General features: G+C 38.9%; 1 protein-coding gene across 4 annotated transcripts in view; it reads right to left on the bottom strand.

Moving 5' to 3' along the window:
- B3GLCT (beta 3-glucosyltransferase) overlaps nt 1-26,501 on the bottom strand; it is a 128,508-nt gene that overhangs the window by 39,658 nt on the left and 62,349 nt on the right. For 3 of the 4 annotated variants that reach the window (XM_055244376.2, XM_063618868.1, XM_055244374.2), the window contains exons 7-11: nt 24,934-25,070; nt 16,733-16,796; nt 11,394-11,513; nt 9,236-9,305; nt 1,229-1,342 (exon numbers count right to left, since the gene is read on the bottom strand). In XM_055244376.2, coding sequence (XP_055100351.2) covers nt 1,229-1,342; nt 9,236-9,305; nt 11,394-11,513; nt 16,733-16,796; nt 24,934-25,070 — 505 coding nt within the window. The remainder of the gene's footprint in view (nt 1-1,228; nt 1,343-9,235; nt 9,306-11,393; nt 11,514-16,732; nt 16,797-24,933; nt 25,071-26,501) is intronic. The other variant, XM_055244377.2, reaches the window with a different exon arrangement.

The following is a 26,501-nucleotide window of genomic DNA, read 5'->3' as shown; positions in this document are numbered from 1 at the left end:
ACCTTTATTTTCTTTACTCTTGATCTCTGTGTATTTTTAACCATTACAATATGTGTGTTTCAAAGCCATCTCAAATCCCTTTTAGAACAAATATAAATATAGGCAATAAGGCCAGACTAGAAATGAAGAAATCAAATAAGGAAGGTATAAGCAAATACATGATTATTAAACCCAATCTAAAATAGTTTTTCCAAATCAAACAGCAACAGACAGACTCAGTAATACACTTAACCTTGTCAGAAGAATTGGTAACTACAGAAATGGCATACCTGATTCTGCATTGTACTATATTAATGAAATAATTATGAGTGACACTAACATAAAATAAGATAAATTACTGTATAGAACATAACCAGTTTGCTACTTTTTTTTTTTCTTTACTCATAAAAGGGCATGGGGAACAAAAAAACTAAAGAAAAAAGGGTGGCAGAAACACTGGATGAAACTTAAGATGAATAAAGAATATCTGAAGATGAGGTGGCCAAATTTACACTTCCATTTTATGACACAATTTTTTAAAATTTTTATAGATTTAAGAGGTACAAGTGCAGTTTTGTAACATGGACATATTGTACAGTGGTGAAGTCTGGGCTTTTGGTGAAGTCATCACCCGAAGAGTGTCTATCGTACTCAGTGGGTAATTTCTCATCCCTTGCCCCACTTCTACTCTCCCACCTTTTGGAGTCTCCAACGTCTACCATTCCACTCTGTATGTCCTAAAAAGTGTTTTTAATTAGAAAGTCTGCAATTTGAAGAGAAAAGCAGGTTTATTTCCAACAATTTACTAATTAAAATCTTAACATATAGAATAGAGTTTATTCTACATATAACTAGTGTAGAATGTGATTAGGTGGTACTCACAGGTAATATAATATGTGAACTAGACTATAAGACTGTCAAGGAGAGAAGCTTTATGTGGGAATATAATAAACACCCCATCATGGTCACAAAGAATTATGAAGGTATGAAAAATCTATTGTTAAATTCTGCTGTAACTATCATGTGCTCAATTATAGGATATAACCTACTAAAAACTTGCAACGCTTCGTACTATAAAGCCCTTAGTTTGAAAGAACCAATCTGTATCTGTGAGGGAAGAAGGGAAAAAACTAATATGAGGCAAAAATTATAGCACTTATAAAATATTTCATTTTTATGCTAACCTAATTTACTGTATTTACAGAATGGGAATGTTTAATAAGGAGAGTAGTAAGAATTATGGACTCACCTCTATCTGTATTAGGAATTCCCAAATCCACAGTAGGAATGGAATTTTCAGTATAGTCGCTATAGTATTCAATGAGACTTGCCTGGCTCTCCCAAGTCTGCTTAACAATAGGTACTGAAAAAATTACAGAAGTGACAATCACTGGCACAGTTACACAAGGAAGCTTAAAAATTCAAAATGGCAGTATAATCATCTACAAAGGAAGAGAAACATTACTGGTTGTTCTTCAGGTGTTCCAAGAGTTGCTTGCTTCCAACCCTGAGAAATGCCAACGTTGTTGACTAAAACCCTTTCCTTGAAGCATTTTCAACATTCTCTAGAGTAAAGCATTTCTCATTCCTGGTGATGAATGCACTTACTTCCATATAATGATAAATTTTCTGGTTTGATTATGCTATTGTGTTTACATTTATGTTAACTAATTTTTCTTTTACCATGGAGCATGGTAAGAGAAAATCCATCCCTCTTACCATGGAGCATGGTAAGACCTTTGCAAACTACGCATGTCCTCACCCAAAGATTCTAACAGAACTACCCAACCCTACAAAGAGCATGACCTTGCCAAATGAGAATCACTGCATATGATGACTGATATTATGATGTTGTACTTTTGAAAAATGTGGAAGTAATAACATTCAAAACTACTGCAGGCTTTAAAACTCTATCATTAGCTAAATTGTTTTAACACAATAAACACAACAGAAAGCTGTCCTAGTTTTCTGTATTTTTGCTTTGGAGGCTCAACGATAGCTCTGTCTGCATACCTGACATATAGACTTAACCACTACTTGATATTAATTCACCTGGCCAAGTAATTCTTTTCTTCTATACTTAAAAAACAAATTACTGCCTATGCATCTCTGAATTTTAAAAAGTGGTTTCTTGTTTTTTCAATAGAAAAAACATTTAGATTGTATATCCTGTCAAAACTCTGATGAACCAAATCTTCACTTAACTTTTGAGAAACTTTATCAGATCATGTATCTTTCCCCTGTTCCCAACTCTAATAGAAATACATGCAAAAACTGATGTTCCAATGTAAAATTTAAGTGTTTAGCTAATAAGTAAGCAAATTCTGAGTCCAGCTCAGACAGCCCTTATATAGAAAATACAAAAGTACATCATTTTATAATATCTTTCACTGGCTTTTTTTTAAAAAAAAAAAACTGAGTTCTGCACATCTGCTGAAATTATTACCAAATTACCAGTTAAATATTATTTTCATATATTAAAATACAATTTTTCCACAACCATAAAAAAGCAGATAGTTCTAAACGTTTCTACATGTCAAAATGGTCAAGGATGTACTAAATAATAGATAGGGCTACTGGTGGACAAAAAAGGAAAAAAGACATTTTAAAAAATTTCACTCTGTTCTACTTCCAAATTTCAACACAACAAAAATGTTAACCTTGGCACTGCTGTGGCAGTTTGCTTTGCATATAATAAGCAAGAGAACTTACCCCAGAAAGGGCTCCCTGCAGCTTGCAGCCACTAAAAGTTCACACTGTTGGGTAAAATATCCTCCATTGCATAATGCTGGAAGAAGCTGTGAGGAAAGGTCAAGAACTTTCCTCAGTCCCCAGCAAGGGTCCTGCAGGCTGTGCAAATTTTGCTTTCAATTTCCTCAGCCTTTAGGCTTTCAGTCCTTTTTTGCTCTAATAGGTTTATTAAAGAGCACGGGTGTTTCTTCTCAATTAACTGATTTAAATAAAATTAAAATCAAAATCAAGGGTGAGTTAGTGCTTTTGCTTTCTCTTTTACTTTGAAACAGGTAAAATAGAAATTACACTAAAGGTAAGAATTAGTGTGTGTATGACTCATTTTCCAACACCTGGCACAGTGCCTAGGACATAGTAGGCACTCAATAAACAGTTGAATGAGGACTGAATTTTGTAGGCATTTCAATAACAGGCCTAGGATTATTTGTGGAAGCTTGTTAAAGGAAGGTTTTATTCATAAAGGCAATTCAGCCTTTGATTAATCATTTTAAAACAAGCCAACCATTTAGATATACTAAGATATTATGATTCTATAATACCTAAAGCATTCAACAGTTTGTACTTCTCTCCCCTTGTCAATATAACCTCCATGTGTCTGTCCTATCTCTTTTTTTTTTTTTTTCTGAGACAGAGTCTCGCTCTCTCGCTCTGTTGCCCAGGCTGGAGTGCAGTGGTGTGATCTCGGCTCACTGCAAGCTCTGCCTCCTGGGTTTATGCCATTCTCCTGCCTCGGCCTCCTGAGTAGCTGGGACTACAGGCGCCCACCACCACGCCTGGCTAATTTTTTTTGTATTTTTTAGTAGAGACAGGGTTTCACCGTGTTAGCCAGGATGGTCTTGATCTCCTGACCTCGTGATCCGCCCGCTTCAGCCTCCCAAAGTGCTGGGATTACAGGCGTAAGCCACTGTGCCTGGCCGTGTCTGTCATATCTCTTAGCCATAAAGGATTTAAAGTCTTCCAAAAAAACAGCTTAAGGCTTTATTTTCAACCAGGGTTGATTCTAAATTAGTTAAACTTTTAAAATAATGGTCTATTTTATTAGCATCATTTAAATTCTAAAATGAATTCATCCTATTATTTACAAAATATTTTATATTGTATTGAGGCACTGTATTCCTAAAGATATTAAACTTTGAGAAAATACTTTAATAAGTTACCTGATACATTATCTCCTTTTCAATAAAGAAGCATACTTCCTATCACATAATAATAGTGAATGCCTCTTTCAAGAAAGTTTGTCACGAGATAACTTAAACTTGGAGCAAAGTAAAAAAATTTTACTATAAAAATGCCAGCTGCACAGATGGCATAAATCTTTCTTAGAGCTTTCTAGACTCTAAGCAGAAGATGTGTCTCACTATGAGGAGAGAACATGCATTTTTACCCCCAGGGAGGTGACTTGTAAAACTGTCTCAGATTATACATGAAAATGAACTTGACGCTTGAACATTTTATTAAAACTACCACACTATCAAATGTGAATAGTTTTTATTTTAAGGAATCCACTATTTTCAGCTTGCAGATGGCCCTTTTGTCTCAGTGTGCAAGTCAGTGGTCACAAAATAAGACCCTGATTGCACTTCTCTTCTCAGGAGCAGATTAGGGACACACTCGAGTGTGCCCTAATTCCTCGTTTTAAAGACTGAGGTGTACCTAAGCCTGAAAAGTATCCTTCCTGGATGACCTAACACAACACTGTAGGGCAATCTGGAACATCAGCTATTCAACAGCCAGGGAACAGCAACACCTGACTCCTCTCCTCTCTTCATTCATTGATCTAGTCACCTCATTTGATTAGAGTCTGGCCTTCTATCTGGCTGTATTTTAATTCAAGCCTTGCCTTTTAAGTAAGCCGACTGTACCACAGTACATGTAAGCCTCTTCAGTCAAAGAGAACACCAGCCACCAAACACCCCTTTCAACCAGTTTGTTCAGATTTGCCTCTAGACAAGACAACAGCAGTAAAGACAGCAAACAGGTTTTTGTTTTTGTTTTTTGTTTTTTAATCTGAAAGAAATATAGTGCTAATTTTTAAGAGCTTAGGAAGCTGTGGAAAGGAACTAAAGGCTGAGCAAACGGCAATTTAACCTCTTTAATTAGAGGGAGACTGCAGGAGAGCATCCCATAACCCACCATTTGATGAACAAAACCAGTGGCTGCCACGAGGTACATGAGACATGTACACAAACTGCATGGAAAAATGATGCAAAGAAAATTCTTAAGGTTTTCTGACAGCTCAGGTCACACAGTGGGAAACACAGAACCCAAGAGGAAGCAATCAAGTTGAATATTAAAACACCAGAGATCATTTCCTTGCTTAAATATAATTTTACATGTTATGCCCAATTCATCACCTTATGTAACAGTTCTCAACTTTCTTTAAAACCCTACTAAATGCTTGCCTCCCAGAGTGTGCTGCTGTTTCAGTGATGTCGATATGTATTACTTCCTGGAGCCAAAAGACAGAGTATATTTTTGCTTGTTGTGTTCTAAGAATGCTATGTTTCACTTAAGTCAGAATCCAGACAAAAGCAATTACATAAATGTGTTACTGTTAAGCCAAGAAAGTACAATATTTAAAATATTTCTTTTCATTGTGAAACTTGGTTTTATTATCAGTTCTTCCATGAGAGTATAAAAAAATAAATGCAAACTATATTTTCCCTTGCTGTGACTAGGGCCTTGAACAGAACATGTTCCATCTCTCCTTCTCATCCCAGAAGGTAACCAACATATAATGAAGCAGGAGTGGGGGCCATCACCACCCAGTGCCAGGGGATACTGTGCCCACAATTAACAGTACAGCCCACTCTCAACTTGGCAAAGACAAGTACAGTTTCTCTAGATTTTTTTCCTTCATCATTTGGCCTTTGTTACTAAAGTATTTCTACTACAGACTGTTGCGGGAAGTCCCCCCAAATGGAGGCACCGGCTGAAGCCATAGCAGAAGAACATAAATTGTGAAGATTTCATGGGCATTTATTAGTTCCCCAAATTAAAACGTTTATAATTTATTATGCCTGTCTTTACTGCAGTCTCTGAACATAAATTGTAAAGATTTCATGGACACTTATCACTTCCCCAATCAACACTCTTGTGATTTCCTATGCCTGTCTTTAATCTCTTAATCCTGTCATCTTCACAAGCTGAGGATGAATGTCACCTCAGGACCCTGTGATGATTGTGTTAACTGCAAAAATTGTTTAAACAATATGAAATCTGGGCATCTTGAAAAAAGAACAGGATAACAGCGATGTTCAGGGAACAAGAGAGATAACCTTAAAGTCTGGCTGCCTGTGGGCCAGGTGGAACAGAGCCATATTTCACTTCTTTCAAAAGCAAATAGGAGAAATATCACTGAATTCTTTTTCTCAGCAAGAAACATCCCTGAGAAAGAGAATGGCGTTCCCAAGGGGAGGTCTCTGAAATGGCTGCTTTGGGAAAGTCTGTCTTTTACGGTCGTAGATAAGGGATGAAATAAGCCCCAGTCTCCCATAGCGCTCCCAGGCTTATCAGTACAAGGAAATTCCCGCCTAATAAATTTTGGTCAAACTGGTTGTCTGCTCTCAAACCCTGTCTCCTGATAAGATATTATCAATGACAATGTGTGCCCGAAACTTCATTAGCAATTTTAATTTCGCCCTGGTCCTGTGATCTCGCCCTGCCTCCATTTGCCTTGTGATATTTTATTATCTTGTGAAGCATGTGATCTCTGTGACCCACACACTATTCGTACACTCCCTCCCCTTCTGAAAATCACTAATAAAAACTTGGTTTTACAGCTCAGGGGGCATCACGGAACCTGCCAACATATGATGTCTCCCCCGGACACCCAGCTTTAAAATTTCTCTCTTTTGTACTCCTTTCTTTTATTTCTCAGACTGGCCAACACTTAGGGAAAATAGAAAAGGGCTCACGTTTAATATTGGGGGCTAGTTTTCCCCAATAATAGAGTGCACAGGGAAAGGAAAACTAAACAAAAAAAATCCAACACCCCAGACCATGTATTCTGCTTGACTATAGCAGTGATATGCTTAGATAGGAGTGGCAGTCTAAATTCTCAGCTCGATTTGTATTTTAGATCCTGCGTGGGTTTCAATTCCTTGCCATCCCCATTGCTACTAAAAATGGAAAGCCTACTTTCACAGCTTCTGACCAAGTCAAAACTGACCTTGAGCATAGCAAGACATCAACATGAATATCAAAGACTATTTATCAAGTATTGAGTTTGTAATACATCCAAGGAGACTACAGTATAGCTGTGCTGTGGTAGAAAAAAAATGTGGGACTTAGGAGCCAGAAAACCCAACTCCTTGGCTCTGCTACTCAATAGGATACAAGAAACTGGGCCAGTTGTGTATCATTCCATACTCAGCTTTTTCTACAACAAGTGAATAACAATAATTATCATATCATGAGGAAGTGTCAACATGAAACTAGGTGATAGAACATATGTGAAAAACACACCAGAAAATGTAAGAAATATTAGCAGTTAGAAGCAGTTAGTGTGATGTTATCCTTGTAACTGGTATTACTGGATAACTCTTTGGGCCAACTGGTAGCTGGACTAGGCTTCTAAAATGAGGCAAAGAGCCCAGTGGTGGCCTGGCAGGCTAAATGAAGTCATGCAAAATGGACTTCAAAGTCACTGAAATCCTGTTGCCTTAGACTATCTTTTCAAACAAACATATCCAAGTTGAAAAATGGCTTACCACAGAAACCCAAATATGAAAACTTCATGATACATTTTAGGCCTCATGCTTTAATGATCCCAGATTCAAATTAACAGCAGTAAATCAATGCATCTGGCTTTGGAAGGTTTGTTTCTAATGCTCCTAATAGGCTTTTAAGATTTTGTAATTTTTAAAGACTTTTGACTCAAAATTCAAATAGAAAAGGATTTCATGAATATCTAAAAAGAGTATCTCAAACTTATGCAAAATAAGAAAGCAGTAAACTGGATTATTCAAAATTACTAAATCAAAATTAACATACTATTTTTTTTTCATTTCTGTAGAATATAAAAAATACAACGGGGAGTGTCCCTAATTTTACTGCTTCACTGTGAGCTGAAAAATGTGTTTCAAAGAAAAAGTACCAGCAACACCATCCTTAACATTAATACTGTGAAAACAATCACTACTCCAAGTGTAGCTTCAAGATCAATTAAATCAATTCAAACAGTTTCCGCTTGCTGTAAAAGAAACAAAACAAAAAGCAGTATAGTTCATTTCCCCAATACCTATTTAAAGAAGGTATTTGTCAAAATAATCCCACAAAACCCTTCCACATTATGAAAAAAGTAAAAGGATATTAAATTTAGGTTAAATTTATGATAAATACAAATTTTATTTTAACTGCTACACTGATTCTTCATAGTATCTTAGGACTTGTATAACAAATGTATATATTCATATAGGCTGATTTAATAGGATTTGGAATTTAGTGTGGCCATTTTAGGCAAATATGAAGGTTTACAGTTAATGTATTTTTAAGATATAATTGATTATAGCTGGATTTTAATTGATGTTGATGTCTTAGACAATACTATAATCTCAAATTATATTATTATTTTATTTGGAAAACATCTTCCCCTTTAAAATATAATTTGTATGTATCATGTTATCACATAAAATATACAAATGAACTTCTTCAGTAGTTCCAATCCCATGAAAATGACAGTTGGTTTAGAAATCTCTCCTACATAAATATCACATCCTTGGTGAAATCGACAGTCTTTTCACGGGAAAAAAAAATTAAAATACGCACTAAAATTAGAAAATGCAAAAGACTGCCTAATCTTCAATTTCAGAAAAGTGTTGCTTGAAATAAGGTGCAAAAAGAGAGAAATTATGTCTATTTATATTTAGGATGGGCTTTTTTTTTTACATTATCATCACAACTTAGCAGAATTCTGTAATGACATCAAAAACCTGAATAAAAACAACATTAATCTGCATGCCAGGATTTCCTTAAGAAGAGATTCACTGTTTGTACGGTGACTTTTTCTTCTTCTCCAATATTATCTACTCATGAGCAAATACATCTCTTAACTAACAAATTCCAAGGTAAGCATTTGAAATAAATTGAAAAAGAAGAAAAAGTCTTTTTTCTTTGTTGGCATGCTGTTACCTTGAAATCCCCTGACATTCTTCATCCCGTTTAGAGACTGCGCACAGACCTAATACATTGTTTGACAAAATGGATTGTTTTTCACACAGTCTCCAAGACTGCCACACTGAGCTTTTCCATTTCCAATTTAAAATACTGCCATAAACAGTATCGGCTATGACCACTCATGTTTCAATACAAAATTTTCCTTCCTAACTGATCTTGGTGATTGAAATGGTGCAACGATGAATATTGATTAAATAACTGCTTTCACTTCAACATCTAAATTGTCATTATCCCTTTTCTGAATTTATACTCAAGAATTCATTTGTACTTTTTTTTAAAAGGTAGTCTGGATTTTAGTGTTCAATAAAATGAATAACCCAAAACATACTTCTGTCACCATGAAATTTCTTGCATGTTTTTACTGCAACAAAAATATCCTTCTTCTTCACTGGCTTTCCCTAAAAAAAAAGAAAAGAAAAAATATATGCATATGTGAGTCAGCGTTAACTTCACACCCACATTGGATCTCACATGATCTAGAGTTCAAATTAACCAATGTCAAGGATATCAAACATATTTCTGGGATAAAGTTTTAGGGGAGAAATGGAAACATAGGTCAGCTGACAACATAGCCTTTCTGTCAGCCAGCCCTGGACCTGCCTGCTCCACCGTGCACGGACTGTGCATCCCCTTAACAAGTTTCCAGAATTTCAGTCTGCTTGTTTAGAAAAAAAAAATAATAACCACTGCAAGGCTGCTATTATTACTATAATTTATTAAACACATAGTAAGTGACCAATAAATGTTAGTTACCTCTCATTTCCTTTCTCCAGCTGGTGAAGATTTTGACAAAAAGGGAGAAATAGGGGGGATTTTTTAGTGTAAAATAAGAGATGTTGCCCTTTTCTGGGCCTGGCCTTACTTTAATGTTGAAAACATTTTTACGGCCTCTTTACTGGTGACCCAAGTCTAGGCTAAGGATGTTTTCTCCTCTGCCAAAGGTAGGATTCCTTCAAACACCTGGTGGAGGTGGGGTGGGAGCAGTCCTGGAGCCCAGGCTGATCACACAGATGAAAGGGGGCACAAAGAGGGATTTGTCAACAAGACACACCCAAGCCCTTCACGACCCCTTTATTACCTGCCTTAGGCCTGCAATCATAGTCAATCATGACTCCTATATAATTTGGGGCTGGTTTACAGTGACATCTAACTACAGCTTTGTCATGTCACTCAAGGCACTAGGAGAGCACTGAAAGAGCAAGCAAGCATTCTGCCTAGAAAGACTGGTCTCCCCTTCTGGAACTGCAAACAATTACAGATTCTCTCTCAATGCTGCACTGTTTTGGGGTGTGTGTGCATGTGTGTGTGTGTGTGTGTATGTGTGTGTGTGTCTATGTATTTATCTCTTCAAATGGCACACACAGACTTCTGTGTGACTGACTTGAGAATAACGACAATATTTGAGGTTGGTGAACGCATTTTTTCTTATGAGAAAAGCTGTTAACAACCTTGTGAGTGTCAGCGTCTCCAGGCTCATACTGGGGCTGGACCTTGGGTCTGCCAAAACAAGTGAATTTATTCTGAAAGTTCTGGACGGCTGTCAATGAGATGAAAGGCAGAGCCACCTGCTGAGAGAGAAAAGGGTGCAGGCTTGTGGAGAAGGCTTGGGTGTCACAGAAAGCACTGGAAATTGCCTTTCCAGGAAATGGAACAGAAATTCCAATCAATGCATCCTACATCATCAACAAAAGAAAAGACTCTGGGCACACTAACTCTAAAGTGCTATAGTGAGCAGTCCCTCACAAAGGCTCTGGAGTAAAGGGGAGCCCTTGCTTCCCTCCCTACTAGCTGTGTAGCCGTAAGCAAGCACTTGGCTTCTCTGTGCCTCTCTCTTCTCATTTGTAAGATGGAGTTACAATAGTACTAACCTTGTATGACCGTTATTACTAGAGTCTTGATATATAGTTCTTACCTGGCGTAGGGAAAATGTTGATTTTCTTTTTAGTGTGTAAAGTGCTAGTGCAGCACTATTCACAATAGCAAAGACATGGAATCAATGTAGGTGCCCATTAATGGTGGACTGAATAAAGAAAATGTGGTACAGATATACCTGGGAATACTATGCAGCCTTAAGAAAGAATGAAATAATGTACTTGCAGCAGCAACATGGATGCAGCTGGGGGCCATTATCCTACGTGAATTAATGCAGAAACAGAAAACCAAATACTGCATGTTCTCACTTATAAGTGGGAGCTAAACACTGGGTACACACAAACATAAAAATAGGAACAACAGACACTGGGGACTCTAAAAAGGGGAGGAAGGAAGAGCAAGGTTTGGAAACTTCCTATCAGGTACCATGTTCACCATTTGGGTGACAGAATCAGCAGAAGCCCAAACCTTAGCATCATGCAATATACCCTTATAACAAACTTGCACATGAATGCCCTGAATCTAAGATCTATTTTAAAGTGCTAGGGTGACATTATGCGCAGCATCTAAATTTTTCCTTTGATATGCAAAGAAGTTTTTCTTCTGTTACTTACACAAAGTGGTAGAAAAGAATGGAATGTGGTAGCACAGTAGAAGTCCACGTCATCTGTACAAAACTCAGGCACTGGGGTCAGGGGAGGTCCTCCGCCTTTGTCCCAGATGTAGAGGGCAATCTGCCACAAGACAGGAGACAGGCAGTGATGAAAGAACTCAGTCAACACAAGTATAAGAAGGGACAAAATATCTCAAGGGAAAGCAGAACACACCTTCCATAGAGAGTAGGGTGAACCATATCAATTTGTCAGTATTCAACAGGACTTCCTAAACTTAAAAAAATGACAATGACAATTCCATGTGAATAAATGTAATCTGTTACTAACAATAAGCAATTAACTATGAATCAATATTCTGACCTCCAAAAAATTCCAAAGTATGTGGTTTTAGGAAAGAACACATTCTACAACATCACAGAGATGTAAGAAAATACTATTATGGCTCCAGTTTCCTTAGTATGGTAATCACATAACCCAAATACTCAACTTGCTTAAAACATCTAGAAATGTTGGGTAAAATGCCCTTAAATATTTCAATGTATTGCTAAGTTGGCACAAAAATATGGAATCTGTGAGAACAAAAATGGGAAAGTGAGATCCTGGGGAAAAAAGGGCACCAAGGGTAGTTTTCCCTAGTAGGTATCAGCTGACCTCTGGCAAGGCTGAGTTTCTGATAGGAGTGAAAAGACTTAAGTCTATGACCCACCCAAGGTGGGGTGTGACTAACAGCAATCCCCTACATAAAGCTAGGACCATGGGTCTAAATGGAGGGAAAAGAATAATCTCTAAATCTCCTCTTAGATTTTGTAACTAAAAGCCAGGCCTCCCTAATTTGTGCCACCTATGAGGTCCCAAAACACCTCAAACTGATAATTTAAATTATCTCAAGTCAGTATAACCCACTAGCAACAGGCAGAAGCTAATGTAAATCCTTACTAAGGAACCACAACCTTAATATAAGGCTCAGAGGATTTTTCCAAAGGAACAAGGGTGCTTACAGAACAATCACTCAGAGAAAAAAAAATCACACATGAAAAAGAAATAAGATAATGAACAAGAGCCAGCAGACATAATTTAATCAGACTCAAAAAACTTCAGCTATCAGAATTATCAAACAGATTATAAAATTACTATGCTTAATATATTTTATAAAGAAAAGAAAAACTTTAAAACATAAGAAAAAATTATTTTAAAAAGATTACACAAAACAAGTAAGCACATTTGAAAAATAACTGAGGCTTGGCGTGGTGGCTCATGCCTGTAATCCCAGCACTTTGGGAGGCCAAGGCAGGCAGATCACCAGGTCAGGAGTTCGAGCCCAGCCTGTCCAATATGGTGAAACCCCATCTTTACTTAAAAATACAAAAATTAGCTGGTCGTGGTGGCATGCACCTGTAGTCCCAGCTACTCAGGAGGCTGAGGCAGAAGAATTGCTTGAACCCAGGAGATGGAGGTTGCAGTGAGCCAAGATCATGCCACTGCACTCCAGCCTGGGTGACAGAGTGAGAGAGACTCTGTCTCAAAAAAAAAAAAAAAAAAAAAAGAAAAAAATAATTGAATAAAACTTGTGATGACAGAAAATGACTGGCAACCTAGAATCATCTACATGATGTAAGTATGCTTCAAAAACAAAGTTGAAATAAACATTGTTAAAGAAAAAATATTGAGAGAATTTGCCACCTTACTAAAAGAAATTCTAAAGGAGACACTGCAGGAGGAATAAAAATGATTCAATTGGAAGGCCTAAGAAGCAAGATGGAATGATAAGCAAAAACAATGGCAAATATATGAGTTAATAAAAATGTTAACTGCATAAAATAATGACAATATCTATGTTTCCAGGCTAGAAAGAAAAAGGGACAAAAATATTGAACAACAAGTGCATATAAGTTGGGAGTGAGATAATCAGAGTTAAATTATCCTAAGGCCCTCAAATTTTCTGGCTATTGATTAATAAACCATTGTTAGGTTAAGAACGCATGTTAAAATATTTAAAATAATCAGTAAAGTACAGACAGATTTAACTTCTAAAAGAAAAGAAAAAATATGGACTAATAAATAAATAAATAAATAAATAAATAAATAAGAAGACAAGGAACTTTAAAATAAAAAAATAGAGGGGCCAGGCACGGTGGCTCACTCCTGTAATCCCAGCACTTTGGGAGGCTGAGGTGGGCAGATCACAGGGTCAGGAATTCAAGACCAGCCTGGCCAAGATGGTGAAACCCCGTCTCTACTAAAAATACAAAAAAAAATTAGCCGGGCGTGGTGGTGGGCACCTGTAATCCCAGCTACTCAGGAGGCTAAGGCAGCAAACTGCTTGAACCCAGGAGGTAGAGGTCGCAGTGAGCTGAGATGGCACCACTGCACTCCAGCCTGGGTGACAGAGGGAGACTCTGTCTCAAAAGAAACCTAGAAAAATAGAAAATAAGGAGAGGGGCACAAAATAAAGTGATAGAAGTCAAATATATCAGTAATTACAATCAACATAAAGGTAAATTTGCTATCTGGTTTAAAGATAAAGATTTTCAAACTGGAGGGTGGGGGGAAAAGGCATGTCCTCTTTAAAAGAGACACATCTAAAAAAGATAAGGTCACAAAAGGATTGAAAGAGAAAGATAAAAAATGATTATGAGGCAAACAATCAAGAAATGCTAACATTGAAATATTCATGTCAACAAAATAAACATTAAGACAAACAGCATTACTAAAGATAAAGAAAAATTCACTAAGAGGATGTAACAATTCTAAGTTTGTATGCATCTAATTAACATAGCCTTAGAGTATAAAAAGCAAGAGTTGGCAGTTTCATAGGAGAAATCCACCATTATTATGGAAGATTTCTACATTCCTCCCTTAGTAAATGATAAGCAGAGAAAAGTAAAATGAAGGATTGAAGCAATGAAGTAAAGAAGAAAATATCTGAAAAGCATCATTAATACCTTCTTCAATCTAATAGATATGAAAACTGAACATGAGTTAGGCCATAAAGTAAGCCTATAAGTGTCTCAAATGACTGTTGTATAGACTGCAGCAATACTGTTAGAAATCAGTAACAGAAACACAACCACACACACAAATATACTGGGTCATGATGAAAATTCATTTTTTTAAAGTGGGTCACAGTCAAAAAAAAGTTTAAAAGCCTCTGCCTTGGAGTAACTCTTGCGGATGATCACCATGATACACATTAAAAATATTCATAGAAGCAATGGTTGTAATAGCAAAAAACCAGTAGCCACTCAGAAGCCCATTAACAAGAGAACGGATAAATATATTATTATGGTCATATGGGAGACTACTACAGAAAGTAAAAATAAGTTAATTAGAGCTGCATGAATCAACATGGATGAGTCTCAAATTACAACAGTATTTGCAATAGAGGTGGGAGACAGCCAAATGCCTAGGCAGATAGGGAAGGGCCCCCAGAGAATCTCTGATCTGCCCCACAAGTGTTTATTTACACCAGATGTTTTGTTTGGATAAGGGAACCTGCACAGGGGGTTTGCCTGGGCATGCCTGCAGTGGACTGGAGGCCCACATGTACTGGAGGAATGGGGTGGAGCCACCAGGAATTCATGTCTTATGCAGGGGACGAGAGAGGCCTCTTCAACTCATGTGTAGGGGCCCTGGTATTCATTTTATGACGTGGAAACCTGCTGACACGGCCCTCTCTCTTTGCTGAGAGCTTTCCTTTCACTTAAATATATTCCACCCTCCTCACCATTCAATGTGTCTGTGTGCCTAATTCTTCCTGGCTGTGAGACAAGAATCCAGATTAACTGAACTGAGGAGCAAAAAATCCTGCATCATTTATATACAATTTTGTTTATATAAAGCCCAAAAGGATGCAAAATTACATGTTATTCAGAAATACATTCATACATAATAAAATATGAAGAAAACTAAGGGAGAGGGAGAGAATTCAAGAGAGAGTTTAGTGTGGGGAGACGGAAGGAGGCCTCTCCTTGAGAAGCACATAGGTAGCCTCAAGGTAACTCATAGTTGTCTCCTTCTTAAACCAGGCAAGCTAGTTAGGTATTTTGTTCATTAATCTTTATACCTTTCATATATGTTAAAAATATTATTTTGTACATATTCAATGTTTAGTAGATTTCCAAAGCTAAGTATCTATACCAGAGCTGACTTTTCATTAATCCTATCTAGGCAGAACTTGGTTTTCAACAAGCCATTTTTTTCATCTTTGTGGAAGAGAAGAATTATGTTTTCCTAAGTTTATTTCTACTCAAATATTCCATGTTATCATTTAAAGACACCTGAGAAGTTAGAAAGTCTTGTGTGTGCCTTCTTGTCCCTGGAAGGCCATCAGCACTGCTGGACTGAATTACATGTCAAGATTTACCTTAATGTCCTAACATACAGATTCCTGCATAGAATGAGAGGCAAGACTGTTTTGTGCAGTCAGGCATGCCACAAGTGAAATGCAATAAGGGCCTTCTTAACAATGATTCGAAAATTAATGATGGGACACCTGCCACCTGCCTCTAGAATAACTGGTTACAGATGTCCAGTAAATGTGAAGAAACCAGGAGTGTTAGGGCTCCAGGCTACCTGCTTGGGACCAACAGGCTCAATTCTGCTCCAGAGTGCCAAGCACAGACACACAAGAAAGGCATATGTCTTAGTCTGTTCAGGCTGCTACAATAAAATACCATAGACTGAGTGGAGTCCAAACAACAAATTTATTTCTCACAGTTCTGGGGGCTGGGAAGTCTAAGATCAAAGGACTGGCAGATTCGGTGGTGAGGGCCTGCTTCCTGGTTCATGGATGGCACCTTCTAGCCGTGTCCTCACATGGCAGAAAGGGCAAGGAAGCTCCCTGGGGCCTCTTTTATAAAAGTGCTAATCCCATTGATGAGGGCTCCACTCTCATGCCCCTATCACCTCCCACAAGTCTATCTCCAAAGACCATTTCACTGGGGCTCAGGTTTCAAGGTATGAATTAGGGGTAGGGGAGACATGATCATTCAATCTATACTGGCATATGTACAACCGAAGCATCAAGTAAGAGCAGAGGTACTTTTAATGACATTTTTGCATGTTTTTAGAAATCTACCTTTGGACCCATCCATCTAGCTTAAAAGTAAAGAATCATGAATCACAAGATGCAATCTTTTTCACTGTTCTGTCTTCACCTACATAACTGAAATGAGCTTAAAATAAAAGCACCTAATTCACTGGTGTGCTATGAAATTATCTTTGTGGGGAGTAGATGTGGGTGGGGAAAACGCAAGATTAGGGAATGCAAAACACCTTTTACATCAAAGGACATGAATTCTTGATTACTAGGATTTTTAATCAAACAAAACATGACATACCTCATGTTTTAAATCTATTGTAAAGTCGGATTTCAAGGATTCACTCTTTAGTCTCTTGGTAAGCCTAGAAAATAGAGACAATTTGATTTTTTTTAACCAAAAGAAGTGTCAAACAAGACTAACACATTCTTGAGACTTTCTAGTGTTTGAAAACAGATAAACATACAGATTTAAAGATAAAAATAACAGTTTAATTTCCTCGAGGGAAAGGACTGTGAAAATACAACGGCTGGCTGACCAATAAATGAACGCAAGGCTTGTCGCAAAAGTAGCATTCATTATTCCAACATCTGCCAAATAATGTACAATACAATACAATGCCTTGGGGAAAAAAGTCATGAGCTTTGTTGACTCCTGATCATCTTTACACTAAATAATGACAGAGAAAAAAAAAGAAAGGGGGACATAAATTGTGCTTGAGAAACCAACAATAGCCACTTTTTGTTTCTTACTTTAATGAATCTTGCTGGGTTTTATGGGGGAAAAGCATGTGGTTTTGTTTTATTTCAAGTCACTGTCTTGTTTAAACATTTTCAATGGCTCCTTTCCCATACAGAATAAATCCCCAAACTCCTGAGCCAGTCTTGAGGGCCCTACCGTTCCCCTGACCATCTCTAGCATCACAGCACCCACTTGCTACACCCAGAACACACGCCTCCCCATTGTTCTCTTCCGCTGGATATCTGCCTAGAGTGCCTATAACCAACCTTTACCGAGCAAACTTGTAAACACCAAACTCATGGGTATCTTCTCTGTAAAACTTTTCCAGATTTGCCCATCAGAGTAAATGGAAACTTCCTTGACCACCAGAGTACAAAGCACAGACCTATCAGCTTTATCACATGCATTAAAATCTGGTGCATACATAACTCTGTCTGTGCTATACTTTCTTCTCTGTCTTGCCAGCACTGCCCACTGCACCTGACCACAATGAGCACTCAGTGAGCTCCCTGAATGAATTAGACAACGTATTATTTGATTCAAAGCTAACAAGGGAGGAATACTTACCCAAATCACCAAAATACCGTATGGTTTTGTATTTATTTACAGAGCTGAAGACTAGACTATTAGTTTAAATTACAAACCTCCTAATACATATTTTCACTACAAACAAATAATAGTGATTTTAAAAAGGAAGAGTAGGCTGGGCACAGTAGTTCATGTTTATAATCCCAGCACTTTGGGAGGCAAAGGCAGGAGGACTGCTTAAGGCTAGGAGTTAGAGCCCATCCTGGGTAACAAAGTTTAACATAAAAGTTAAAACAAATCAAAAAAAAATTTTTAAGTTAGTCAAGCATGGTGCACCGGTATCCTAGCTACTCAGAAGGCTGAGGTGGGAGGATCGCTTGAGCCTAGTAGTTGAAGGCTGCAGTGAACTATGATCAGACTCCAGCCTGAGCAACGGAGACCCTGTCTTGAAAAGAAAAAAAAAAAAAAGAAAGAAAAATTTTAAAAGAAAAAGGAAAAATAGTAATAAGTTTCCATTTTTTTCTACTGTTTTTAATTGCATCTGTCTGGTTGGGCCATGAAAGATTTCTATAAAAATTCACTTCTGATTAGAAGAAGACAGAAAGCAGACACAAGATAACTGTGCTTCATTACAAAGCATTTGTCTCACAGCTGATACTAACATAGCTTGGTAGCAGGTAGCACCAAAAGAAGCCCCATATAATATCTTTCACATTCCTGCTCAATACTTGCCCACAGATCTGTGAGTATAAGTGGGAGGGACTGAGAGACTATATCCTCAGATACACTCCAAATATATACTTAGAGAAAAAATGTCTGCCCTGGCAAGTGAGATCTTGTTCAGTTTGAATTCTGCTCAGTTGGAGCATGTTTTCATAAATAAACTGTATCAAGGTAACTTTGGGATTTGGACTCATGCCACATGCCTTCAAAATCTAATCAGACCACAAAGAGTAAGTATTCATTTCATTCAGGCTCCAAAGACAGAAAAGTCATACCCGGGCTTATTGCCACAGGCAAGGAACACCAAGTTGTGATTAAAATACAAGAGGCATGTGACCTCCACTGTTAGATGGCCATGTTTCATAGGCCCCTTCATAACAGTCAGTAAACACCTTAGTACTGTTACCTTAAACATGCTCTCCATCTTTTTGGCTTTTCAAGTTTCTTTCTCATTCAATCCTTGAAAATTCTTTTTCTTTGAGGGAAACCTCAGAAGGGGAAAAAGTGAAAACCACTGATAGAATTTCTGAGAGTGGCTCATGCCTGTAATCCCAGCACTTTGGGAGGCCGAGGTGGGGGAATCACCTGAGGTCAGGAGTTCAAGACCAGCCTGGCCAACAAGGTGAAAGACCAGCCTGGCCAACAAGGTGAAACCCCGTCTCTACTAAAAATACAAAAATCAGTTGAGCATGGTGGTGCACGCCTGTAATCCTAGCTACTCATGAGGCTGAGGCAGGAGAATTGCTTGAACCCGGGAAGCAGAGGTTGCAGTGAGCCGAGATCGTGCCACTGCACTCCATCCTGGGCAACAGAACAGGACTCCATCTCAAAAGTAAAAATAAAAAAGAATTTCTGAGACAGAGAATGACTGATGAGAGGACAAATGATTATGTACACGGCCATCTTTCAGTGGCGATCTCTTGCAGCCCAGAGTGTACCATAAGCACGTCATATTTACCTCAATATCACAGACTTCTAGTGGAAGAGTTAGCCTCACGTGCCACCTCAGGCCTATGTCAGTCACCCAGTCACCTTGCAAACAAGTTCAAGTTCTAAGAGTGTGCAGGGTGACCAACTAACTTAAAAGGCAATACCTAATAGTGGTAACTGGATTTCAGTTTTCTATATACCAAGCAAGATAACAGGTTTTTCCAATGCTAGTTTCAGTAACCAACAGCACCAAAAAACCAATGAAAGCCAGAAATTCCAGTTACTTAGATGAAATGTTTCTTCATTAAATATTCAGTTCCTGGAAAATATGAAGTTTGGTACCTAGCTTTCCTAATTTTTAGAATTATTGGGCCAGGTGTGGTGGCTCATGCCTATAATCTCAGTACTTTGGGAGGCCGAGGCGGGCAGACAACGAGGTCAGGAGATCGAGAACATCCTGGCTAACATGGTGAAACCCCACCTCTACTAAAAACACAAAAAAATTAGCTGGGTGTGGTGGCGGGCACCTGCAGTCCCAGCTACTCGGGAGGCTGAGGCAGGAGAATGGCGTGAAACCGGGAGTGGAGCTTGCAGTGAGCGAGATTGTGCCACTGCACTCCAGCCTGGGCCACAGAGCGAGACTCTGTCTCAAAAAAACAAAAAAAAGAAGTTAAGTCATGCCCCCAACAGCACAGTTCTAATGACACAACCACCTAGGCTACAGATGTGCAAATGACTGAGGGCCCTTTCAACTCAATACCTAGCTGACTTTTTCAATTCCACTTCCTAGTTGACTTTTTCAATCCCACTTCCTAGCTAACTTTTTCAATCCCACTTGTGAATCAGTCAACAGAGCAGTCTGCTGAAGGAAATCTCAATAAGGTTTGCTGGTGGAAAAACAATGGAGAAAACCAGAAACAGTGTCCTGTAATGACATATATTTGAAGAAATCATCTTATTGGAAGTTAATGAAAATTTCTCCAAAAATGAAAGTATTGTTTTAATTGATCAAATGGATGGGCTGCCAGGAAATATTAGGCAGTGTGAACTCAAAACTGATGTGGAATTGTTAGGCCAAATAAAATTTTGGTGGGAAACAGTCTAAGAAAGTGTGTCTCATGAACTATCTTTAGGTAACCAGTTGTCCTGGAGACTAGGGCGGAAGAAATACTTAAGTAACTGTAAGTTGTTACGCTACCTACAATGTGGGCCATAAAATCAAGGAAAGGACACAAAGGGAATCAACATTCCTGGACTGGCCTTGTTGGTCATCTATATAATACAGAGTTTCCCCTTCATTCTTCCTAAACAAATTCTGGTTTTGATTAATATTGAGCCCAACAATTATACAGGCCCCAGAGTCAGAGACTGATTACTCTGGGCCAGCCAGAATAATCAATGAAATTCCCTGGCAATTGTTAATACTCTGGGGATTAGAACTGAAAATTCTAATAATTCTAATAATCAATGAAATTCCCGGGCAACTGTTAATAGTCCAGAGATTAGAACACACAAGGAGTTGGCCCAACCAGACTGAGGATAAGCACTTACCATTCATAGTCAGGAACAAGCTATCTACTTTTGGATGCAAACAGGAAATATGTAACCCTTATTATCTTGAAACCACAAGAGGGACTAGATTTAGGATAAATGGATTCTGTGTACTATAGGCTAGAGGGACAGAGAAAGTGTGGGTCCTAAATGATATTGATAAACTGCTGGATCAACCAACCACAGACCTCACCCCAATTACAGCAAAAGTATTTCCTTAATCTAGTTTGAGTTGCTTCCTATTATTTGCATCCAAAAGCATGCTAATTGATATAGCTGCCAATAAGAAAAAGAAATAAAGTCAGCACATTAGCTTTGAATTGGGAATAAAACAACTAGGAAGATCCAATGTTGCAGTTGACGGGGCATGATACTTTATCCTTCCTTTAGTCCTGAGTATAATACCAGTTTCTTAAAGAATAAATAAGAATCCCCACTAGAAAGCCATTTTAAAATATATGTTGACCACAAGATAGTTGCTATGCCAGATGGGTTATATCATTTTATTTGCTTGATTACTTTCTGGCACCGGGGGAAAGGAAATAAGATCTAAGATAAGTAGAATTTTAAATATGGTACTATGGTAGAGTCTGCATATTCATTTTGCTTTGTTTTTCCTGGCAGAGGAAAGGGAGAGGAGGTAGGGAGAAGACCATGGATATCAATGAACTATACACATTCTACGGTTTGTTGGCCACTGTTCAGCGTTGTGACGAGCAGATGACACACCATGCAGAAGGCTATCTGGTGCCTCACTCCTCTATCATATTGGAGTCATGGGGGAAGTGCTGGGAATTTCCTGAGCTTTGTGGAAAAGATTAACCTCTTGGCTTTAATTCCCTTAGTCATAGTTCCCTATTACTATGGTCTGAATGTTTGTGTCCCCTCTCAAATTCATAGGCTGAAGTCCTACCCCTCAAGGTGATGTTATTAGGAGGCAGGGCCTTTGGGAGGTGATGAGGCCATGGGGAGGGAACTCTCATGAATGGGACTGCACCCTTATAAAAAAGACCCCTCGTCCCCTCTCCCAGATGAGGGGACACAGCAAGAAGGAAAGGAACCAGAAAGCTGGCACTCACCAGACACTGAAACTGCCAGCGCCTTGATCTTGGACTTCCAGCCTCCAGAACTATAAGAAATAAACTGCTGTCGTTTATAAGCAACCTGGTTTATGGCATTTTTTTTGTAGCAGCCCAAACAAACTAAGATGCCTACACACCCTGCTGCAGTGACAAGGCCCTCAGTTCTCTCTCCTAAATATGGTTAAACTTGACTAGAAAGGGAGATGTGAAACCCCTACGGAAGCTGGGCACTGGCTACCTTCCCTTGTCAACAGATGAGTTCAGTGATCTCACAAACACAACAGGGAAGGGAATCATGGACCTGTGGTCTCCTGTGGGACTACCTTGCAAAATGCCAGATAATTCAGAACATAAAGTCGCCCCTTAACAAGGCTAACATCTCGACTAGTGCACAACCTGCAACCCTGGTTCACGAACCCCTAGAAGCTGGTCATGTGGTGAGCATGAGAGAGTAATGAGGTGAGCACTAGCCAGAGCCAACAAAGCCTGCCAGTGCTCTGGGTGCTGCTACACTTGATGAGCAGTGAAGCAGAGGGGAGAGGTTTCCTCGAACAGGTTATACTTAATGCCAGCAATGTCAGGCATAAGAGTAAGGTTGAACTGCCCTATATAGGGATGCCAGGAGTCAAAAATGTGTTCAAACAGGATCACTTCTATCAGCCTGCACCTTAGTTCAGACAGTAAGTCAAAGGAAGCAAGAATAAATAGTTACTCCTAACACCTAATTCAACAAAAACTGAATTGAATTCAGCATGAAGAGGTCTCCAAGAAAGTCTTGCTAAAGGAAGACAGGAAATTGTGATGGGAAGAAGGAAGGTAAAACTCTTGACTATAAGGATTTGCCTTCAGGGTGAGAGGCCTCCTGGATCAGAAGGCAGTGATGAAGAAAAGAGCTATACTGGCTTCAAGGAAATGATTACACCCCTGCTTGCCATATAGCTCTTCCTGGGCCCACTGGTTTCCTCTTTAGCCCTAGAGGAAGAAGCACCTGCTGCACTTACAGCACTTTACAGGGCAGGCAATAGCTGTGTTTGTTCCTCTCTCAAGGGACTTCGTAGCACATGGGAAATGGGAGAGAAACAGGCTTATACAGAGGTTATAAGTCCCAAGTCAGAAAAATCACAGCAATGTGGGACTTCTCCCACGGAGAAGTCAGACCAAATCTGTCCATACTATAAAACTAAGTAGAGACCAAATGAGGAAGGCTAGGGGAAGCCTCCTGTGGCCGAGGATGAGAAGAATACTTGAGGAAGGGAGAAGGAACAGTGGCTCAGCCTACAAAGTGCAGGTCACAGCTTCTATTCATTAAGAGTCCAGACTCAACAAAGGTGGCTAAACTGGCCCCAAACATAAGGCTGCTGGACACTTGCAGGAAAAGAGTGTCCTGGGAGCTCCTGGTCCTCAAGCTGTAGCAAACCAAAGTGTATTTAATTTGAGAAGAAACATGACCCAAGGCTGCTGAAGGGCAGAACATATTCCCTTCTCCCCTGCAGAGCACAGAACTAGGCAGACCAGTAGACGGTGAGAAGGGAACGACCACTACTTCTTCTTGTCTTCAGTCCTCTTCCTCCTTGACCCTTCTAAGAATGAAGGGAGGGAAACTGTGAAGATGCTCTTAGGCATGCTTGGTAGGGGCCGGGAGAAGGGCATTCTTGGCCGGCAGGCCCAGGACTGAGTGCGTGAGTTGAAGATCTTAACTGGAAACAAACAAAAATAATCCACTCTGGCTAGTTAAAGCATAACATACATTTATTAAAGCATATAGATGGCTCATGGAATTACTGGAAAGTCTGAGTAAACAGACCGTAAGCTGAGATTCCAAGAACCCCCAGATTGTACCACAGAAATCAGCAGCACAGGAGCTTCAGACTCTGCCATCATCAGGAAGCTTATGTCAACTGCAAATGACTCTTCCTTTGCTATGCGTCTCAATTCAAATGGTCCCCCATGCTTTGTCCCCTTCCCTGCACAATTCAGTTCCCAAAAGTAATTGTACATAACACATCTACCTGATGGAACCTACAACATACGGCTGCTTCCTAGTGGCAAGGAAGGCTAGGAAACACAGGGGCTTTTGTTGTTTTTCCTTGGATTCTACCCTGGAAAGGAGGGTATCACACTGTAGAGAACTTTCAAATGTGAAAGGAGTAGTCAAGAAGTTTTGTCCAGCCGTGAATGACAAGGTATGTACTATCCTGTATGTCTACAACGGGCTAATAAGATTTTCAAGACCCCAAATCCTAGAGACAGGACACTTAATGATAGAAACTCTTTCATCTCTGAAGATATAAAAGCCACAAGTGCTTTATCAACTTTCCATTCCCTAAAGAACAAAAACATAATAATTAATCTGAAGGGCTTATCAACAACCATATTTCTCCTGAATTACAATTTAACTATCTTCACTTTCCACATCTAACAGAGCACCATTGTGAATCTACACAGAAATAGCTAGGTATGATGACCTATAGTACCTTCCATTAGCTGTCCCTCCTGACTGGTCCGTGTTTAAGTATGCATACCCATGCACCTAATGAGTCATCACCTCTCAACCCCAGCAAGTTACTGCTTCATTTTCTTACTGGTGATCGAAGTTAACACCTATAGCTAAGTAGATCCCTTAACAATAGTAATGATGCTCCCATGTGCATGGTTCTCAGAGCAACTCTGTATTCTCCCTTAGTCTCACAACTTATTATTTTGTAGATGAGTAAGAAGAAATACAGAGAGGTTGAATGATTTGTCTGAAGGGTCTAGTAAATGACAGCGCTGAAGCAGAAACCCTCAGCATCTGGCTCCTTTTCCAGGTCTTACCACACACTGCCTCTGGCTGAAAAACTCATCTGAGATCCTGAGATCCATCAGTTACAGTACTCAATGAAACTAAAGTTGATGCACACCCCTCCCGCCCCCCCACTCCCCGAAAAAATTCCAATAAATTCTTACTTGTTTACAAGTGGAATACTTAAGGCCCAGCCTGCAGCAAAGTCTGGATACTTAAAAACTGTAGGATTCTCGGAAAAGGCATAATGGTGAATTATTGTAGCTTCCTCATCATGTAATGCTTTTCCCAAAAACCATTCCTGTTAAATAAAGATATAACATGTCACTTTAAAAACAATCATTTCATGTAAGACCAATAGAAGGTGGTACTATTGGTTTTAGATAATTAAATATTTTGGGTGATAAAGAGTTATATTAGCACAGATTAAATATTTCTAGAGAAGGTGAACAAAAATATAATTAACACTAGTATGATAATGAATATAACATAAGCTTTGTATACAAAAAAGTAGTTCAAGATCTGATCATCAAGATGAACAAAATGTTAGTCATCATTATACCATAAATGTATAAAAGTGGTATTTTATAGAATATTCCATATAAAAAGACTATTAGGGCAAAGAAAATAGTATGCCCTTATACCCTACTGAGGTTTTCAAAGAATAATTTGAAAAATTCCTTTCAGAATCAGTGATTATTTATTTATTTACTCATTCATTCAAATGATTTTTATTGAGAATCTACCACACACCAAGCAGGAACAGAGCTTACCCTACAGTGGAGAAATGGAAATTAAGAAAGTAAATAAAATAACTTCAGGTAGTGACTGAAATGTGCTGGGATGAAAATAAATCAGGTGACTAGGAGCTGCCCTGAAAAGAGAGGGAAATCTCTTATGATGTAACAAACTGAGGTGAAATAATATCAAGGAGCTGGACCTATGCAAAAATCTGTTTTTTTTTTGTTGTTTTTTTTTTGAGACGGAGTCTCGCTCTGTCACCCAGGCTGGAGTGCAGTGGCGCGATCTCGGCTCACTGCAAGCTCCGCCTCCCGGGTTCACGCCATTCTCCTGCCTCAGCCTCTCCGAGTAGCTGGGACTACAGGCACCCGCCATCACGCCCAGCTAATTTTTTTGTATTTTTAGTAGAGACGAGGTTCCACCGTGGTCTCGATCTCCTGACCTCGTGATCCACGCACCTCGGCCTCCCAAAGTGCTGGGATTACAAGCATGAACCACTGCGCCCGGCCGAAAATCTGTTAGTCACATAATGATGACTAGCATTTTGTTCATCCTCAGTAGCAAACTGAGATGAAATAATATCAAAGAGCCAGCTCTATGCAAAAATCTGAGGAAGAGCCGTCAAAGGACTTAATGCAAAGTCCCTGAGGTGGGAAAAAGTTTGATACAGTCAATGAAAAAAGAAATCCAGTGGCTAGAGCTACTGGGTGTGGAAATAAGGTACAAAAGAAACAGGCAAAAGGTCGACCAGGGTGAGTTTTATGTGCCAGGGGAAAGGAGCACAGACTTTATTCTAAGTGTAATGAAAGACTTCCACTTCCGACCAAAATAGAATAATCTGGATTGCATCTACTCTCCTGTTGAGAACAAGTTTAAAAGCTGGAGAAATTACACAAAGCAAATGATTGAAGCCATCAGAAAACAAACCTGCACATTGCGCACATGTACCCTAAAACTTAAAGTATAATAATAATAAAATTAAAAAAAAAGA

Source organism: Symphalangus syndactylus, chromosome 15 (assembly GCF_028878055.3).
Source record: "Symphalangus syndactylus isolate Jambi chromosome 15, NHGRI_mSymSyn1-v2.1_pri, whole genome shotgun sequence".
Taxonomy (NCBI): domain Eukaryota; kingdom Metazoa; phylum Chordata; class Mammalia; order Primates; family Hylobatidae; genus Symphalangus; species Symphalangus syndactylus.
This window is presented reverse-complemented; position numbering and strand designations above follow the sequence as displayed.